At 53.5% G+C, this 20,342-nt stretch overlaps 2 protein-coding genes across 5 annotated transcripts; one reads left to right on the top strand and one right to left on the bottom strand.

The window, feature by feature from the left end:
* The first annotated feature begins 454 nt into the window (after window positions 1-454).
* On the top strand, window positions 455-5,832 carry Psma7 (proteasome 20S subunit alpha 7). The gene is made up of 7 exons (XM_042699548.1): window positions 455-639; window positions 2,471-2,597; window positions 3,210-3,334; window positions 4,034-4,156; window positions 4,514-4,633; window positions 4,988-5,050; window positions 5,619-5,832. The coding sequence occupies exons 1-7, from the start codon at window positions 544-546 to the stop codon at window positions 5,709-5,711; spliced, it is 747 nt and encodes a 248-aa protein (XP_042555482.1). The 5' UTR covers window positions 455-543; the 3' UTR covers window positions 5,712-5,832.
* Window positions 5,833-7,385: 1,553 nt separating this feature from the next.
* Window positions 7,386-20,007, bottom strand: Lsm14b (LSM family member 14B). Of its 4 annotated transcripts, XM_042699527.1 has the most exons (10): window positions 19,678-20,007; window positions 17,967-18,130; window positions 16,743-16,878; window positions 15,860-15,976; window positions 13,308-13,475; window positions 13,010-13,087; window positions 12,636-12,797; window positions 11,619-11,769; window positions 9,009-9,193; window positions 7,386-8,516 (listed from the first exon to the last, which is right to left on the bottom strand). In XM_042699527.1, exons 1-9 carry the CDS (start codon window positions 19,802-19,804, stop codon window positions 9,022-9,024), a joined length of 1,275 nt encoding a protein of 424 aa, XP_042555461.1. In that variant the 5' UTR covers window positions 19,805-20,007; the 3' UTR covers window positions 7,386-8,516; window positions 9,009-9,021. The 4 variants fall into 4 exon arrangements, with proteins under 4 accessions (XP_042555461.1, XP_042555463.1, XP_042555462.1 ...); XM_042699529.1 differs by lacking the exon at window positions 15,860-15,976; XM_042699528.1 differs by lacking the exon at window positions 13,010-13,087 and having other exon boundaries at window positions 19,678-19,886.
* Between the last annotated feature and the right edge of the window lie 335 nt (window positions 20,008-20,342).

Raw genomic sequence — 20,342 nt, 5'->3', positions numbered from 1 at the left:
AGGCCCCGCGTGCGGCCCCCTGGCGTCCGGCCCGCGCTCCAGGCCCGGCCCGCCGCCGCTGTGCCGCCCCCCGCGCTGGGCGCCGGTGGTTCTGTCCGCGCCGCCTAGCGCGCCGGCCCGCCCCGCCCCGCGCCCCGCCTCGTCCCGCGCCCCGCCCATCGCCCCGCCCTGCCCCGCGCACCGCCCCCCTCGTTCCCCCACCCCGCGCACCGCCCCGCGCACCGCCCCGCGCACCGCCCCGCGCACCGCCCCGCGCACCGCCCCGCGCACCGTCCCGCGCACCGCCCCGCGCACCGCCCCCCTCGTTCCCCCACCCCGCGCACCGCCCCGCGCACCGCCTCGGCCCGCGCACCGCCCGCCTCGTCCCCGCCCCGCCCCGCCCCGCCCGGCGCGCCGCACGTCCCCCTGACGCCGGACGCCGCCAACGGCGGCAGCGTGGCCCGCGGGAGCGGAGCGGGGCGGGGCGGGGCGGGGCGTCGGGCGCGGTGCCGCCGGTGAGTGTGCGCTTTTGAGCGGCTGCGGCCAGAGCTCCCCGCCGCCGGCATGAGCTACGACCGCGCCATCACCGTCTTCTCCCCGGACGGCCACCTCTTCCAAGTGGAGTACGCGCAGGAGGCCGTCAAGAAGGGCTCGACTGCGGTGAGCCGGGAGGGGCCTGCGCGGGGAGCGCGGGAGCGCGGGGCCTGTGCGGCCGGGCGTCTGCGGCGGGAGCGCCGCCTCGTGCGCGGGGCGCGCGGCCCGGGGCCAGGGCCAGGGCGGCGGCAGGCGGCGCGGCGCTCCGCGGGATTCCGGGGCCGAGTCGGAGGGCTCGGGGAGGCGCTTCCACCGGGCGGCTGGGCCGAGTCCGCTGCCCCGCCGCTGAGCGGATCCTGGCGGCCGGGGCCATCTTGGCCCCTGCGGCGGCGGCGGCTAGCTGGGCGCGGACGCCGGGCCCCGCCGGCCCGGGTGGGCGTTCAGAACAAAGGGCGCCGGCGGCCGGCTGCCTCCGGGTGAGGCTGAGCCGCCGACGCGGGCCCCGGCCCGCCCGTCGCCCGGCCGGCCCCGGTTCCGGGCCTGGGCGGCGCTGTGGGGAAGGCGCAGTGACGTCTTCCCGACGGCCGGCCCCGGCGCGGGCTCCCGGTGGACGTCGCCTCCGCGCACGCGGGTCAGCTAGGGCCCACGCGTCCGCCCGCTCTCCCCTCCGGTGCTCGTGCGGCCCGCGGCCCCGCTGTCTCGGCCCCGGGCGCGCCGGGCGGCTCTGGGAGCACTGCGGGGCCGTCCGCGCGTCCCGAGGGTGCCGAGGTGCGGGGCCCGCCACGCCGGGCTGTCCGGACGGTCGTTCCCGGTGTGTCTCGCCCTCGGTCGGGAGGCTTGAACTCAGGGCCTGGGCGCTGACTCTGAGCTTTTCCACACAAGGCTGGCGATCTCGCCCTCAGCCACAGGGCCACTTCCGGTTTTCTAGTGGGCGATGGGAGGTCATCTCACGGACTTGAGTGCGATCCTCAGATCCCCGTTCCTGAGTAGCTAGGATTACAGGTTAAACTCAGGGGCTGCCCGTTGCTTTTCCTCCCCTTTGTGGTGTCAGCCGTCGAGGGCGACTTCAAACAAGTCCACCTGGAGAACGCTCAGGCCTTCTCCAGACAGTGCAGCGTGGGGCTGACAGCACGGAGTGGGATGCGCTTCGCAGCTGCAGATGCACAGCGCTCAGGTTTCCCAGTCTTTCATGGGACGTGGGGCAGTTCGACACCGCATTGTTAATGCTTACCTGTTAGTGCAGCTCTGTAGTTCTCTCTTGTGATCTCTTCCTTCTTTCTCTTTTTGCCAGTACTAGGGCTTGAACTCAAACGTCTTGGTGTTGTCCTTGGGCTTTTTTTTTTTTTTTTTGGTGAAGGCTAGCCTCTACCACTTGAGCTACAGTTCCACTTTTGGTTTTTTAGTGGTTAATTGAAGAAGAATCTCGTGGACTTTTCTTATCTCTCAGCCTCCTGAGTCAGTCACTAGATTACAGACACGAGCCATCTGTACCCAACCCCGAGTAAAGATTGAGTACCTGTGACCTATCCTGCACTAGCTCCACCAGAAATGGATCCATACCTTTGTGTATTTGTGTGCACGTGTGTTGGTACTGGGGCTTGAACTCAGGGTCTAGGCTATCTCCCTGACCTTCTTTTTGTTCAGGACTATCAAGAGTTCTACCACTTGAGCCACAGCTCCACTTCTAGCTTTAGTGATAATTTAGTGGAGATGAGGATCTCACTTCCTGCCTGGGCTGGCTTTGAACCTCAATCCTTAGATCTCAGCCTCCTGAGTAGGATTACAGACATGAGACACTGGCCCTCAGCTCCACAACCTTGTTTTTGAGGGTGTATGGTATAACCAGGGGAGACAAGTGGAGAGCCAGGTGTGGGTGTGCACACCTTTGCACAGGGCTGGCGTCCTCTGTGCCTGGTGGCACCGTACCACACTTACATGGCTTGTGGACTTATTGAAGGTTGGTGTTCGAGGACGGGACATTGTTGTACTTGGTGTGGAAAAGAAATCTGTGGCTAAACTACAAGATGAGCGAACGGTGCGGAAGATCTGTGCTTTGGATGACAACGTCTGCATGGCCTTTGCAGGTATGGGTCTGCAGTCTTGGTGAGCTGAACTTGAGACTAGATGGGCAGTTATGGCACAGTATAAATTAGATAAGTTGTTTCAAAGAAATGTGTTTGGGTGGGGGCGGGGGGCTGATGGCTTCTCCACCTGCCTGGGTGAACAAATCCAGGCTCCTGGCTGGGCTGCTGTAGAACAGTAACCTCCTCAGTGGTGTGCTACACCCAAGCCTGTGCCTGGGGCATGGAGACCACAGGCAGTTCCTAGCCTTCCCCAGCTGTTGGGGGCACCGGGTACAGGACAGCAGCCAACACATTACCACACTCACTCCCTTTTGCCCTTGGCAGATCCAATCCAGGACTTAGTTCACTTAGACAAAAGTAGGGAGAGGCTGGACTTACTCATGAAATTATCTAAAAGACTGGGTTCATGTATTGAGGTTCTGAAAGTTTTACACATGGTATTCTCAGAGTAGTTTCTGGAGGCCATTTAGTTCCACTACACCTCACTCAGTGGCCTCTGTCCTGTTGGAAGATGGGCCTGAGGATCAGCCAGAGGCCAAAGAATTACTTGTGTAATTCCTGTCCTTGGTTGGAGCTATGAGCAGCTCCGGCAGAAGCCTCTACTCACTGCAGGCCTCACCGCTGACGCAAGGATCGTCATCAACAGGGCTCGGGTGGAATGCCAGAGCCACCGGCTGACTGTGGAGGACCCCGTCACTGTGGAGTACATCACCCGCTACATCGCCAGTCTGAAGCAGGTGGGCATATGACCTCCTGCTGGCTCACCTGATGTGGAGTATGCATTGTCATATGGCTTATGGGCAGATGGGTAAACTAACTTGTAATCTAGTTTCTCCAGTTCAGTGGCACTGTTCTAATGTCATTCCTTTGTCTGGAGCAATCCTAGTTCTTTTTTTTTTGGAGGGAAAGTGTCCATTTTGTCATCCTGAATGAACTTTTGCCAAGCAGGAGGCTAAGAACTACACTCTGATGATATGCTCATCTTTAAAATGTGTGTGCTTGGGGCTGGGAAGGTGGCTCAGTGGTAGAGCGCTTGCCTTGCATGTATGAGGCCCTGGGTTCAATTCCTCAGCACCACATAAGCAAAACGAAAAAAGCCAGAAGTGGCGCTGTGGCTCAAGTGGTAGAGCACTAGCCTTAAGCTGAAGAGCTGAGGGACAGTGCCCAGGCCCAGAGTTCAGGCCCCACAACTGGACCCCCCAAAAAAAGAAATGTGTGTGCTTGTCAAAATAATTTCCACTAGCCATAGCTAAGCTCCTTGGTGCTATTCCAGCCCCAAGTGGATCCTGAAAGTGAAAGTGCAGAGGGGAGGGGTGTTGAAAGCTATCTATAAATTTCATTCACTTGAATTGTGGTTTACTTGCTGGTGGCCTTAGTGGTTGAAATGTCACATAATTTCTTATGGTTGACAGCACTGTCTTTATTTTTCCTTCCAGCGTTATACACAGAGCAACGGGCGCAGGCCATTTGGCATCTCTGCACTCATTGTGGGTTTTGATTTTGATGGCACCCCTAGACTCTATCAGACTGACCCCTCAGGCACATACCACGCCTGGAAGGTGAGTGTATGGCCAAGACCAGGAGATTCAGGTGTTTGGGCTGCTTGTGGAGGTGACTTGGGAAATGACAGTTTGTGTGTTCCATCACATTAACTGATGTAAGAGCAAAAAATTGGTTCAGCATTGCTGTTTGGAATATTAAAGGCATAAAGAAATAGAGATATGTTTAAATCTCCCAAAGTGTCTCTTGTTGAAGCACCAAGTCCAAAAGAGCTCTCTGCAGTGGGCAGTGGGGTCAGGAACATCTTTTCATCTGCTAGAGAAGAACAGCAGACTCAAGGAGGGCAGTGTCTGGCTAGCCTGCAGACACTGGCTCTGGGTTGTCTTGCCCAGTGAACATACCTGGGTCATTTTTAGGCCAACGCCATAGGCCGGGGTGCCAAGTCAGTGCGTGAGTTCCTGGAGAAGAACTACACTGATGAAGCCATTGAGACAGATGACCTGACCATCAAGCTGGTGATCAAGGCACTCCTAGAAGTAAGTGCGAGTGAAACCCTACAAGGTGGGCATGTTCTGGGGATTAAAGAGGTAGAATGTGAACTCTTCCATCAAGCTGTGAAATCTGCTGCCCTGGTCACCCGGCCTTCCTGCAGCTTGCTAAATCAAGGAACTAGAACACCTGGGGTTACAGGCCGCTGAAGCCATAGGCCTCATTCACACAGACGTGTCTGGGATGGAGGCTTTGGGTCCTGGATTAAAAGTCTGTACAGGTCATTTCAAGAACAACTTTGGGTGGACACTGAGGTTCAACCTCTAATACCAACAACCAAAAGAAGGAACTTGGATCTTGAGAGTGGAGTGAGTTTATCTAAAGCTGTTTTCCCTTTAAAGGTGGTCCAGTCAGGTGGGAAAAATATTGAACTTGCTGTCATGAGGCGAGATCAGCCCCTCAAGGTAATTGTTAAGCTTTTTTTAAGGGGGTGGGCAACATTGGGAGGAGGCATTCCACAGAGGTCTAAACTCATACTGTCCTGAATTTGCACCCTAAATGTAAGGATCATGGGCATGGACCACAAAGTCTGGCTTTCGCTTTACTTACGGAATTTTCTCAGCTATCAGTCCATAATCCACAGGGGGCCTTGGCAAAGACCCTTCCCTGGTGCCAAAACCATAGAATGGCCCTGTGACATGGTCTTCTGAAAGGGTAAGCTCCTTCCTTGTAAGGCTATCCTGTGATTTTAGCTCCCTGTAAATACCTGCAAAAATTTCCACTTTCCTTTCTGTGGACCGGTATGGAGCTTGCAGTGTTCACTTGGTGTCCCAAGGCTACCAACTGCAGCATTGTTAACCAACCTGGCTTGGTAACATTGCCTCCTTTCCTTAAAGTCTCTCCAAGGTGCTGAATTAGCAACTATGGTTGAAAACTCATTACCTGGCCGCCCTGCCCAGGTGCACAGTGCCTGCCCCTTGGGGGAGTATAGTGTTAACCATGAATGTGTTTTGGATTTTTTTTGGTGGACAGATTCTAAATCCTGAGGAAATTGAAAAATATGTTGCTGAAATTGAAAAGGAAAAAGAAGAAAATGAAAAGAAGAAACAGAAGAAAGCATCATGATAAGACATCCTCACTTGGGCAGCCTTTAAATTCAATCATGGATGAGTCTCAGTGACAAGTGGGCATGTCCATCCATCTGCCCTTACTGAGTACCCAATAAACGTCCGTATTTTTTAACTTTTTCATGTGAAGAGAACATGTATCTTGTAAGTATAATTATGGTAGCTTTTTGGGAATGATAATCCCTTCCCCGCCTCCTCTCACTTCTCGAATCTGAATGCTTGCGTTCCTTTTTGTCTCTGTACTAGACTCTTAAGTGACTGATACCAGAGACTCCTGGCATCCAGTGGACTGGAGGTTCTTTGGGCTTATCAATATAGTAACTACCTTTCATTCAAGTCCCCTAGTGACTGCAAAATGCGAGAGCAGAAGCACAAACAGCACTTGGTGTAAGACTTGACTCAGAATGCTGCTGCAGAGTCACTACTATGCTCAAAACTAGTTTTGACCCAGACGTGGTATCACAAGCCTGTAACCTCTGCACTCTGGAGGCTGGGACAACAGGACTGAGCTTGAGGCCTGCCTAGGCACACAGAACCCTGAGTCAAAGAAAACTAGTTTTCTTTTTTGGGCAACTTGACAATTCTTTTTTGTTTGTCATGGGGCTTGAACTCTGGGCCTGGGCGCCATCCCTGCGCTCTTCAGCTCAAGGTGAGTGTTCTACCCCTTGAGTCACAGCTCCACTTCTGATTTTCTGGTGGTGAATTGCGAGATTAGAGTCTCTCAGACTTTCCTGCCTGGGCTGGCTTTGAACCTCAATCCTCAGATCTCAGCCTCCTGAGTAGGATTACAGACGTGAGCCACCAGCGCCCAGCCATTTTGACAATTCTGTTTTCTACTTTAAATCCTATGGGCCTGGCTATACTTTGTTCGCTCTGGCCAGAAAAAGTCCCTCTTAGGCTTAGTTCTGCAGTATCTGTTTTAGTCTCTCAGCCTTTTGGATTCTTGGGTTGCTCTTTGCATCTACCCTGCTACACGCCTCAGCTTAGTTTCCCCAGTCTTGGGCTTCCAAAGTGTGTAATTATCAAAATGATTGTTAGCTTGAGCCAACAGTAGGTTAGTCACCAGTGGTTTCCAGAGTACATAAAGTGTTGCAGCTGCCTATATTTACTTTACATACTAAGGAACCCTCCTTAGTATGCTCCCACCTGAACACGAACGAACACATTACCACCACCACCACCACCCCCCGCCCCCGGGGCTGCCAAGCTGCCTACTAAGGGCTCTGTTCTGGAGCTGGATAGCCACAGGCTGGTACTAGGGGAAATCAAGGCAAGAACTAGGACTTGTCTTGTCTTCACCCATGCCAGTTGGGTGATACCTTTTTTTTTTTTTTTGGTAGGTCATGGGGCTTGAACTTGGGACCTGGGCGCTATCCCTGAGCTTTTTTCCTCAAAGCTAGCACTCTACCACTTCTACTTCCAACTTTCTGGTGGTTCATTAATGGACTCTTTCCTGCCCAGGCTGGCTTTGGACCTCAATCCTCTGATCTCAGCCTCCTAAGAAGCTAGGATTATAGGCATGGGCCACCAGTGCCCCACTGGGTCACACCCTTCCAGAGCACCATCTAGAGCCCCCAACCCCCCCACCATCACCACGGTCTTGCACACACACATTGTACCTGCCTCTGGGTAGGCCTTGGATATGATTTGGTAGTTTTGGACAGCAGAAGAGAAAATTTGAAAGCTTTGCTTGTTTATTTATAGTTATAATTTACATTACTCCAACAGAGCAGCCCCAATGCTGTTTTCTAATTCTTAGCCATGAAGTCCTACAAAAATAAACCCAAGTTTTTACAGTAACTTAACAGAGAACTAAAGCCTTTATAGCTATTTTGAAGGAGTTACCAAGGTGCTTATTTTCAACAAAATGCCCTGTCAGTCAAAAGGATGCATGCTTATGCTGAAGATCTGACCCATTTACTCATGCAACAAATTTATACTCCCACCCTCCCTCCACCCACCTTTAAAACAAACACACAAGAACTATTTACAATCAAGAGAAAATAAGGTCAGCTGACCTTGCAAAAAAGACTGGCTCATTTCCAAGAGGACAAGAACACTCAAGTGTTCAGCCAGAGCCTGGCAGGGATAGACAGGAGGGCCACAGGGTGCTCACCCACGTGGCTTGTCCTGGGCTTCAACCCTACGCCTCCATGCCTGGGCAAACCAGGCTCCACACAACACTACGTAGCTAACATTCAGGGGTCTTCTCATAACCAAGTCCACCCCTTTCTGCCAGCCCCAACCCTGACGTTACTGGTTCATTACACAACATGATCCATGGGACACCCCCTTTCCCTGCCCACCCGCCCCACATGCCCAGCTCACCCTGTGCTAGCCCTGCCTGTCTCCTGAGACCCCACTTTTGGCAATGGGGATGCCAGGCCAGCAGCACCAGGGGCCAGATGGGTTATAGAGATGCACTTGGCCACAAGTGCCAAGTGAGATTTGGTTCTGTTTTAAAAGTCAAAGCTGTTGTTTAAAAAAAAAAAAAAAGAAACAGTCACAAAGTGAGGGTCACGCCTTCACTATAGAAACCTTTTGCAAATACCAAAACCATAAAATGAGGCTATACACAGCCAAAAAGGAAATTAGGTCAAGACACCTCAGAGAGGTTACCCATCAATACTTCCCAAAACACAAACGGCTCCAATCAGACCACGTCTAAGTGAAGTCCAAAACATAAGTAGCAGTGTGGGATTTTCCAACTGAGTAAACAACGGGACCCACTTCTCCGTTAAGTGCATCATTTCCTTATGTCCTTAAATACACAGTGCCACTCCTGTGCCTCTTCAGCAGCAGCCTGCAAAGAGAGGAAAGGAAGCATATCTGCCGTACCTTTTGTTAAAGCAATAGCCCAGGATCACCAGCACTGCTGCCAGGAGGTAGTGGGGAGCTCCACCCTCCATCAAGCTGTGCCACCCATTTCCCTCACACTAGGGACGGGAAGGCAGCTACTGGCAGGAGGCCCTAGCCCCTCCAGGTCTTCCCTGCACTGCAAAGGGACAATGCCCAGACCCAGGCTGTACACAAGTCACCTGGAACCTTTCTAATACCTGTGTGACTCAGAGCCAGAGTGAGCTGAACACTCTTCAAGAAAGGTACTAAGCAGCAAGCACAGGTGCTCACCCAACCCAAGAGACCCAGGTCAGAGCCTGGCTGGATGTTCCTAGAAGCCCCTGGGGTGATTCTGAAGAGCAAGACTCTTCCGGTCTTGGCACCTCTCCAGCAACTACGCTCTAGGTACGCCAGGCCCAACACTTCCCGCCAAAGGGTCCAGTCAGTCACCACTCACTTAGGCTGTACCCTCACACCCTGCCAGTCCCAGCTCTGTGAGAAGCTGGGGTGCGCCGGGTTGTCCCACTGCCCCTGCCTCCTCGGAATCCACCTCGGGAACTGCGGCCACGAAGGAACCTCCCTGACACTCCAAAGGTCTCTGTGTTGAGCTTCCTCTCTTCAGCCCACGTGGTCCGCCTGGAACTAAATCAAAGAGGTGTATGAGGTTTTGAATGCAGCGGGCACTAAATCAAGTTTCTGAAACGAGATTCATCCTCTGCTCTGGGAAAGAATGAGCAGTTGCTAAGGGGTCTGAAGCCCCAGACTACATGCAGGGGTGCAAGCCACATTTCAGATAGGCCTGTTTTTCCCTGTGTGGGCTACTTAAGATGCATCCACACCACCAATGGCAAGGACAGGACTAATGGGGGACAAAGGAAGCTTTACTAGGTGGCAGGGAAGATGGGTGCTGGGAAGCCCAGATCCCAAGCAGGCCTGAAACTGGAGCAGGACACAGAGCCCTTCCAGACTCAAGTTCTAGATGGAGGGCCACAGCCAGATGGAGCAAGGTCCACAACACTATGCACCTGCTTTGGGGGAAGATGGCACCACAGCCCCTGCACTGTAGCTATCCAAACATGCTGCAGACATGGTCCTGTGTTCGGCTGGGTGCCCAGCAGCTCCACAGGATGCTCGTAGGCGGCCCCGCCCTGGTGCAGAGCTTTCTGTGCTCGGGCTTCTTTGGCCTCCGTCCTTCAGCCGCCCGGCTGAGATAAGAGCGCCACTCTGGACTCTGCACAGCCAGCAATCCTGGCTTAGAAGATAGGTGATGACGCCGGCGCCGGCGGCTCCCGCCTGTCAGCCTGGCTACTCAGGAGGCTGAGAGCTGAGGATCGCGGTTCAGAGCCAGCCCGGGCAGCAAAGTCTGTGAGACTCTTTTTTGTTTTTGGTCCGGTCGTGGGGCCTGAACTCTGGGCCTGGGCACTGTCCCTCAGCTCTTCAGCTCAAGGCTGGCACTCTACCACTTGCGCCACAGCGCCACTTCCGGCTTTTTTTTCTTTTTTTGCTTATGTGGTGCTGAGGAATCGAACCCAGGGCCTCATGCATGCAAGGCAAGCACTCTACCACTGAGCCACCTCCCCAGCCCTCCATGAGACTCCTATCTCCAATAAACCACTAGAAAACCGGAAGTGGCACTGTGGCTCAAGCAGTAGAGTGCTCACCTTGAGTTGAAGAAATGCAGGGACAGCGCCCAGGCCCAGAGTTCAAGCCTCACGACCGACCAAAAAAAAAAAAGATAAGTGATGGGTACCTATAACCCCAGCAACTCGGGAGGCTAAGGCAGAAGTATCTCGCAGTTCCCTCTACCACATGGTCAACTTTTTTTTTTGGCAGTTTTGGGGCTTGAACTCTGAGCCTGGGTGCTGACCCTGAGCTCTTCAGCTCAAGGCGAGTGCTCTACCACTTGAGCCACAGCACCACTTCGGTTTTCTGGTAGTCCCTTGGAGATGGTGTCATGGACTTTCTTGCCCAGGCTGGCTTCAAACCGCAATCCTCAGATCTCAGCCCCCTGAGTAGCTAGGATTACAAGTGTGAGCCACTGGGCGCCCGGCTCACCCTACTCTTAAGACCCCTCTTGCCTAGTGATCCAGCCTCCACCTGCCCTCCAGCCCTACTCTACTTCCACCAAGACACCATACAATGTGTTAACTTCTCAATGGCTGTCCACTCGATCAGAACACAGGGAACCACCACTATCACCATGACTTAAAAAGTCCTACTCCAGCCTCCCCACCTCCACTCAGCCCCACTTGCAGGCAGCCCACACAGCCACCCTACTGCTGGGTCTGCCTCAGCAGCCCTTCTCTGCTTATGTTCTTCCCTAGGCATGCTCCCCTGCAGAGCAAAGCATGTGCTGGGTTGCTGGGCTTGTATAGGGTCAGCATGCCTGCTGGTACCCTGCGGGACATAGGGGTCTGGGCTTGCACACCACACCACATCTGCTCTACAGACTGTATGTGGAATCCAGGGTGCTTACACAAAATATTGAAGAGAAACACAGGATGGTCACTGGCCACCAGCACTCCAGAAGAAATATGATCAGAATGCTCTACTAGGTACCTCAAGCGGCAAGGATCTCAGGCCACACAAGCCAGCAGGATTGGCAGGAAAGCTGGGCAAGAACACTGCATGGGAGGCCCGGCAGGGAGTGCAGGGACAGCGAGTCTTTGTTGGTGACTGCAGGAGGCTTCCCATGCTACAGGCAGAACTCTTCTATCTATTACACAAAAAGGTAGGATCCTAAAACACAGCCAGGCACCAATGGCTCAGGCCTGTAATTCTGTCTACTCATGAGGCTGAAACCTGGAGGTTCCTGTTTCAAAGCCAGCCCAGGCAGAAAAGCCAGTGAGACTCCCATGTCCAAATCGCCAACAAAATGCAGAGGTGGAGGTGTGGTTCACCAGCAATAAGCAAGAAAGCAGAATGAAGTCCAAGCCCCCATACTGACACACACACACACAAACACCCTCAAACATGAGAATAAGAGGTTCCAAGGCTGGTCTTCAAGCAAGAGCACTTTAGGCTCACAGAATAACTACCTTTCCTGTCAGACCACTGAAACTCTCACCTGGTCTTGAGTTCTGAAGAGATGTTGTCAAAGAAGGACTTGGACTTGTCATAGTAGCAGTTGGGTCCGAGAAGGTCCTCTTCTGCAGGAGTTTCATCACTCTGGGTCACCACAGTCGGATCCTTCTCTTCCCCCTTCTCAGCTTTGTTATCTACATGGAAACAGAGCACAAGGAGCAGAAGCAAACATCATAACCCATCCCCCAGGTGGCTTCCCTCCAGGGATCTATTCAGCAGCTGTGCTTGCTACCCAAGTGCCTCACACAGAGATCTTTATCCTCACTGGAGGCTGCAACAGTTGCACACACCCCAAATACCTCATCTCATTAGTTGCTCAGAGTTGATTATTCCAGTTTCCGGATGGGTCAGCACTTCAACTGGCTTCCCAGGAAAGGCTGCTCCAGTTATCTTTTTCTTTTGACAGCACTGGGGATTGAACTCAGGATCTCACACTATCTAGATAGGTGTTCTATCACTTGAGCCATACCCTTAACTCTTTTTGCTTATTTTTTTTTTCTTTCTGTTGGTCAAGGGGCTTGAACTCTGGGCCTGGGCACTGTCCCTGAGCTCCAGCTCAGGGCTAGTACTCTACTTCCTGAGTTATAGCACCATGTCCAGTTTTTTGGTGGTTAACTGGATACGTCTCGTGGACTTTTCTGCCTAGGCTGACTTTGAACCGTGATCCTCAGATCTCAGCCTCCTGAGGAGCTAGGATTATAGGCATGAGCCACCAGTGCCAGCCTAGCTCCTTTTAAAATAGGGGCTCCCACTTTTGCCCTGCCAAGCCTGGACCACAATCTTATTTATACCTCTGGTCTACTTGGGATGACATCTGTATACCACCACAACCAGACTATTATTTGAGATGGGGAGTCTAGCTTTTTGCCTTGGCTGGCCTTGAACTAAAATTCTGATCTCTACCTCCCTAGTAATTGGGATTACAGGCATGAGCACCCTCAGTCATTTTAACACATTGTGAAAGATAACTCTTGGGGGATAACTTTCATATGAATCAAACCTTTAAAATTAAGCTTCTTCTTAAATTCTTTATCAAGCTCCTCTCTGTTGAACTGGGCATTTGCACTCTCAAAATCAAAGTCTCCTTCAAACTTGATTGTGTTTTCCTTGACATTCGCTGGACGGTTTTGTCCTCTGGAGCGATTCCTTGTCCGCCGATGCCCTACGAGGAAGACAACCATGGCTGAGATAAGCTGCCAAGCTGATGCTTGAAGCCTAACTTTGAAAGCACCTTACAGGCTGTTTACAACAGACAACAAAGAGGGGGGACAGCACACTGAAGCAGCACCTTCACCCAGCAGCCTAGAAAGGGAAGAAAGCAAAGCACTGTCTGCTACTTGTGGCGCCCAGAAATCAAGTGGTAACAGGTGTTACCTGACCGCCGCCTTTGAGGCCTTCGATTCTCGTCATTCACCTGACCTGGAGTGTGCACAGCTGCTGGCTGGACTATATCTAAGGTGCAAAGGGAAGAGGAGTAAGGAAAGCTCCTGCAGAAGCCAGAACTCAGCCACCAAAGCAGGGCACCAACATCACACAGGGCACCACGGGAGGGAGGCTGCCACATGGGCCTGCCCTGGGGAGTGGAGGGGAGTGTTAATACTTAAAAAAAAAAGTAACCCAGTGATCGGTTTGCCAGAGAAAACTGCAGGATTAAGAGTAAGTATTCAAATACCACTGGAGGTCTTGCTGCTTGGCTGCACCTGGCGCCCGCTGAGCTGTGTCCCTGAGGTGTTCTTGCTGGGTAACAGCTTTTTGGCATTCAGGTTATCAACAGAACCAGTCTGGACAGCCTGCTCCACCATAGGACTCTTGCCGACTGGGGTGGATGAAAAACCAGCTCCTGAATTGAGGGGAAGAAGGTTTAAAAACAGACAATAGAAGAAAGGCTTCCACATCTAACCACTTCTCTTCAGGCAGAGAGCACCTGCCTCATGCCCTCTAAGCACACCCTAAATCTAGGGCATGCTTCCCTAGACCAGCCCTTTCCCTCCGAGCCAGTCCAGGCAGCAGATGGCCAGGTATCAGGGTGCACCAAGGCCAGTTTATCTTGGGAATCCCAACCCTGAGCTCCAAGCTAGGGGAATGCCAAGGAAGGGAAGAAATACAATGCCTACCAACAGGCACCTCCTCCCCAGAGGTTTACAAACGACTTTCCTCCGAAGAGGCTCAAGAGCTTGGAGATCAATTCAGAATCAGAGACTCTATCATTCTGGTCCATGCTGGGAAAGAACCAGCGTAGTCTGAGAGCTTCTAGGAAGTTGAGTGGCTAGACTTTGAAGAAATTCTAGAACAGTTTTATGAAAAATAGGACCAAGTGGTAAGAATTGACTGCAGTAAATAACCCTCAGCCTCTCGAGTAAATAAAGGCTCCTCATAAAGCAAGTAGAGCTCCCAGGTGACCTTGATAAGGGGTTAAACCTACAGTACCGTGAGATACAACCCCAATGATTTGGCCAACACAGGGATGGACCTCTGCACCTGCAAGAGTACACAGGCCACCAGGCCTTCCACTGCCTCCCTGTCTCCCAGTTCCCAAGATCCCTGGGAAGTGTTGAGGAAATTTACTTAGGAAGTGGGTGGAAGTAGCTAGAGACAGGAGACAAAGTGAGTTGTAACCATGAGGCAACTAATACCAGCCCAATGCAAATGAATGATACACTTGTAGTGTTATCTTGTACACGAGACAGAAACCAAAGAAACTCCTTAGAATGAAAACAAGACAAGCACTGCCAGTGTAGTTATCCTTGAAGAGTTCTGATGGGAACTAACCTGGACCACCTTCTCAGACCTATCATATCCCTTGGCTTGACAAACAGACATGACTTCAAAGGAATGTACAGATCAAGAATCTCAGGTGTGTTGTGTGCATGCATGCAGGTGTGTGTCAGTACTGGGACTTAAACTCAGGGCCTGGGAGCTGTCCCTGAGCTTTTCTGCTCAATGCTGAGATTCTACAACTTGAACCACATTTATTTCCAACTTTTTGGTGGTTAGAGCTAAAGTCTCAGGAATTTTCCTGCCTGGACTGGCTTTGAAATGTGATCCTCAGATTCAGCCTCCTGAGTAGTTAGGATTACAGCCATGAGCCCCTGGCACCTGGCTGGTTCATGTGCTTTTTTTTTTTTTTTTTTGTCGGTCGTGGGGCTTGAACTCTGGGCCTGGGCGCTGTCCCTCAGCTCTTCAGCTCAAGGCAAGCGCTCTACCACTTGAGCTACAGCACCACTTCCGGTTTTCTGGTGGTTTATTGGAGATAGGAGTCTCACGGTCTCTCCTGCCCGGGCTGGCTTTGAACCGCGATCCTCAGATCTCAGCCTCCTGAGTAGCTAGGATTACAGGCTTGAGCCACCAGCGCCCGGCGTCATGTGCTTTTTATGAATCCAAACCAGTTAAAACAACCTTGCCCTATGGCACATTTATGTAAATAGTCCTAAGAACAATGAATTTATTATTATATTCCTTTTTTTTTTTTTTTTTTTGGTGGTACTAGAAACTGAACTTGGGGCTGGGAAGGTGGCTCAGTGGTAGAGCGCTTGCCTTGCATGCATGAGGCCCTGGGTTTGATTCTTCAGCACCACATAAGCAAAAAGAAAAAAGCTGGAAGTGGCGCTGTGGCTCAAGTGGTAGAGTGCTAGCCTTGAGCTGAAGAGCTGAGGGACAGTGCCCAGGCTGAGTTCAAGTCCCATGACCAACCAAAAAAAAAAAAGGAAAGGAATCCTACAGGGGCTGCTCTCTCAGCAGATAGGTAGTAGACAATGGCACTGACCAGCTGGCCTTCATGCTGTTCACCCCAAGGAGCAGGGAATTTTCATTCAAGTTCCCAATTTTGAATGTCCCCACACAGTGAACTATGGGTGTTTAGTCCTGACCCAGTGAACTACACATTGTTTAGTTTCTCTGCAGCAATACAAAAGATGTTTAACACCCAACAAACCCCAGAGAATCATCTCTGTTCAAAGTGATTTCCCCTGCATAGTGGGCATGAATAGGTCAAAACAGACCCTGGATTCAGGCAGAGTGAACAAACGCTCCAATGACTCTCTAACCCTTCTTTAAAACTGTGAACATTTATCAACTCAGGCTATGTGCTGAACCAAATGAAGCAATGTCACTGATCCCTGGGCCTAGCGAACAATCTGCTAGGGCTCCTGTCATTCTAGTTCTCAGTTTACCCTCTGCTCTCAGAATGATCTGCAAGACAGCATGCATTCTCCAAACTGCTATTACCCTTGGAAGCAAGCTGAGGTGGCTCTGAGGACATGTCAAGCTCTGAAACGGGCTGTGGAGATGGAGAAGAACTAGGGCTGGAGGCAGCGGCTGAGGCTGGAGGGCTTACCAACTTCTCTAAAGAAGAGAAAGCACACAAATAAGTCAGGACATACTTGTCTTGTGTTTAATAAGCTTGGAAAGAGCCAAGCAACCTCTTATAGGCCACTCTGGTCATTCAAACTTATTTTAGAGACAGTGAGCCAGGCTGACAGGCCACCTGTCACACTAGGAATGGCAATAAAGACAAAAGAACTGGTTCAGGACCCAATTGATGCTCTTTGTCTTGGCTGCCTCATGCTGAAGCCTCAGCAAGTTTGCATGAACCACTATACTCTAAACATGGCTAAAGGGCCGAGTCCAGATCAAGGACAAGGTTGATCTCACTATTACACTGAGACGGGTCAACTTGATTGAAGCCATTTTGAGCAAAGGATTTAGTGATACAGGATGTAAAAGGATGATGGGGCAGTATAGGCTTATAGTCATGCCTACAGCTAGAACTCATCTGTAAGTACATGCGTCAGCATTTCTTTTGTGAGGCAGATGCAGCAACACTTCCACTCAGACCCAGTCTGACATTTTGGATAATTTTGATTTGGATTTGGGTCATCTGGTGCAAAACATAAAACTGCTGCCTCTTACTCTCAGCTGACAGTTACTAAACACGCTGATAAGTTGAAGCTGCACTGGGTGATTTATTAAGCCTACGGTATGACATGGCAAACAGTATAGGAGCTGAACATGAGACACAGACATGTCCCCACCCTCAGGGTCTGTTGTTCCCACTTCCTGCTGGATGCAGGCAGGGGTAGCTGAGCAGACAGAACAGTCACTCACTCACCTAGACCTAAAGTGGCAGCATACTGCTGGCTGAGCAGGGAGCTGGCTGCCAGCTGGCCGTAGGATGGCATCCCTCTGAAGGGGCTGTAAGGCACATGTGGCTGGAAGGGCGAGGCAGAAGCAGAGCCCAGGGAAGACTAAACAACAAGACACAGGGTAAGAGCAGTGCATGGCCATCCTGTCACCCCAAGAGTCTGCATATAGAGCACTTGCTTGGATGGGAAGAAAGTGCCAGTTCTGTAAGCCTGACGTGCTGGGGACTCCTGGGAGTTCTCAGTATGGCCAAAGTGGCCCTTTCCCAACATTTCATTCCTAGTTGTACCTGTCTGTGTTCCAACATGAACTTCTAGCTCTACTGAAACCTTTAACAGCTCCCCTCTGCCATGAGATTTCTGGACTCCTCAAAAGGAAGAGACACTATGCTGTACTGGAGACGTGACCGACTCCCACCACAGCAGAAGTGTAGCTGTGTGGCCAGAAACTACTTACACTCCCCCAAATGTCCACCTGCTGTCTTACTGCCAAGCCTCCAGGAGCATTGCTCCCATATAGGGATTTTATCATGCGGCCCTCCCTGCAGGCCTGGAGTGGTTCCTGTCCCTAGTCTCTTCTGGAGCACGGGGTGCCCGCCCTCAACAGCCTGCAGAAGTTGGCCTGGGCTGCTCCAAACAGAGTCCATCCTCCTGTGCCTACTTTCAGTTGTCATTCCCATCTCACAACCCAGTGCAGCATGAACCCCAGCCAGAGAAGCCAAGGAATGTTTAAATGTACAAATGAAGACAGTATTAATCTGGCCCCAGTTTTCCTGGGCACGTGGCTTAGGACCTGCAACTTTCATGCCCCCCAACATTGCACTGTAAAAACAGAACAGGATTAGACAGCAAGTCCTGTCACTTCTGCAGGCGTCTCATGCCATTCCAGACTTGACTTCTCCACTTAAGACATCCCAGGTATCCCAGCTCCAAGCCAGACACGAAGCAGAGACTCCAGCACACCACCTACACTAACCTGTAGCCCTTTTTCCTGAGGGGCCATAGCATGTAGAACATGCTATCTCCTCTATGTTGTATCAACTAACACCTTCTATACCAACCACCTAAATGAGTAATAGGCCACTTTCCATTAAAGGGCTATTCCTCAAGCACTCTGAACATGCTGGCCAAACAGATGACACTAAGTTCTATGTGGAAACAGTGAACACACAGAACAGCAGCAACACACTTACCTGAACGATAGCAGGATCCTGAGGGAGTGTGTGCTGAGCTTTTGGAGGTTCACACACAGTAATATCTTTGATATCACTGCCCCGGAAAATGATGTACTCATAAATTTCCTCTCTTGGGGGAGCAGGCCTATCTGTGGGACGATCTTCAGTACCAAAGGACCTCACTTAGGGGTTGAGAAAAAGAAGGGTTAAATTGTCATCCTAGGCCAAGGCCATTCCACCAGTTCTCTGACACTACAGTTGCCCAGATTTCTGGAAGTATGGGGGTGTGGGGGGAGGACTCTGCCTTGATCGGCACAAAACACTGGTCACAATTCAACAACTATACAGTCCCAATTTCTGGAGAACAAAACCTACAAGGTTCAGTGAGTGGTGCTTGGGAGACTGTAGGTAGAGAGGATAACAAAGAACATTTCATGAAAATTTTCACGAAGCTCCATATTCTCCAGGGCAAACACAGCAGTGTGCAGAGCTCACAGAAAACAAGGTTTGCTTTGCCAAACCTACCTACTCACAGCTGACTCTGCAGAGGCACCACCCGTGGTTCTGGGCCTCAACCATCGCACAAGCCCAGGCTAGTGAGGCCGTAGTTAGACAAGAACCTCACTCTTCTACACACCATTAGCTTTGAGTAGGTCACAGGAACAAAGAAGGGGGGTCCTAGAAGTGGGACCCCCCCCAACACACCAGCCTCCCTTGTCTATGCGGAAATGGGAACCCAACTGACCCTCTTGGAGTATGAATCCTACTGTCCGGGGTCCAGGCGTCCTACCTCACTGCTCTGCCCTAAGGATCCAGGGTTCATCTAGGTCTGGCCGCAGGTTGTACCTAGCAGGCACACAATGAGCGGATGGAGGCCTGCTCTGTGCCTCTATTTCTCCAAATGGGGCTTCACATCAAAAGTAGTACAGCCCGGAGAGTTCAACTGGACACAAAGCCTTCGAGTCTACCCAAGTCTGAGCACCAAGCTCCGGTTTCGGAGGGCTCGCCCGGCCCCGGGGCGGCGGGCTCCACACGCGCCCCGACGCCTGAGGGCCCTGGGGGCTCCGCACAGCGCCCCGGCTGCCGCGGAGCGGGCTCCCCATCTTCTCCGGAGAACGAAGACAAAGAGGCGTCGAGGCCTCGCGCTGCCTGCACCGCCTCACTGACTCAAGCCTTCTCCAGGCACGCACGAACCCCTCGACGTCGGCGGCGCCCACGGGCGTCTGTCACCCAAGGGCAGCCCGCATCGGAGGTCGGAGCTGGGGGACCACCAGCTGGGACCTGGGCGCCCGACCTCCAACCGCCGGGGCTCCGTCCGGACGCGGCGGGCCCCAGCTGCCGGTGGGTTCCGCGAGCGCGCGCGGGGCCCGGGCTCCGCCCGCCCCGGAGGCCGCGGGCCGGGCCCCCAGGGTCACCCCCATCCCAAGGGATTAGGCCCTCGGGGCACCCCGGGCCTCCGGGCGCCGCGGCCGCGTCCGGGAGCGCCCCGCCTCCGGCACCTGTCCGGTGGTCCTCGCGGCGGAAGGCGGCCGCGCCGGGCAGCCCGCCCCTCCCGAGCCCGGCTGGGGCCCGCGCGCCCCGCGCCCCGCCGCCGCCGCCGCCGCCGCGGGGAAGCCCATTGTGCCCGCGGGGGCGCAGGACGGGGGTCCCGGCGCCCGGAGCGGGGGCCGCCCCGCGGCGGGGGCGGCCGGGCTGTTGGGGCGGCGGTTGGGCGCGCGGCGGCCGCTACCTTTGGCGAGCGCCACGGTGGAATTGTCGGTGTCGATGGTGTAGAGGATGCCCTCGTAGCGGATCTGCGCCTTGGAGATGAGGCTGATCTTGCTGCCCAGATACGGGGTGCCCGAGGAGCCGCTCATGGCGGCGGCCGGGGCGCGCCGGGCTCGGGGTACGAGCGCCGGACTCGGCCTGCTCCGCCACCGCGCGGTCGGCTGGCCGCCCGCTCCCGGCTACTCCGCGGCTCCGCGGCGCCGCCGCCGCCGCCGCCGCCCGGGCGCCTCCCGCTGCGCCCGAGGGGCCTGCGGTCCGCGAGCGAGCGAGAGAGCGAGCCGAGCGGAGCGCGACGCGGGGCTCTGTGGCGAGCGAGGGGGAGGAGCGGCGCCACAGCCACATCCGGGGCCTCGCGTCGCTACGCACCGCCCCCACACGCTCCCCGCTGATTGGTTCGCTTCGCCCACCGCCCTTTAAATATGGCCGCGCCGCCGGGCTGGAGGTGGGATCGCGCTTGCGCAGCAGGGCGCCGCCGGCCGGGAGGATTGGCTTCTCAGGCTCTCTGCTCCCCGCCCCCCACCTCCACGGTTGGCTCCCGGCGGGCCCCGCGCGTGGCGGGGGTGCAAGACGGACGGGCGGCAGAGCGCGCGTGCGCAGGAAGAGCGGGCAGTCGCTGTTTGCAAACTA

Source organism: Dipodomys spectabilis, unplaced genomic scaffold, assembly GCF_019054845.1.
Source record: "Dipodomys spectabilis isolate Male_0828 unplaced genomic scaffold, ASM1905484v1 ptg000257l, whole genome shotgun sequence".
Lineage (NCBI taxonomy): Eukaryota > Metazoa > Chordata > Mammalia > Rodentia > Heteromyidae > Dipodomys > Dipodomys spectabilis.
The sequence above is the reverse complement of the archived record's forward strand: the minus strand, read 5'-3'. Positions and strand labels throughout refer to the sequence as shown.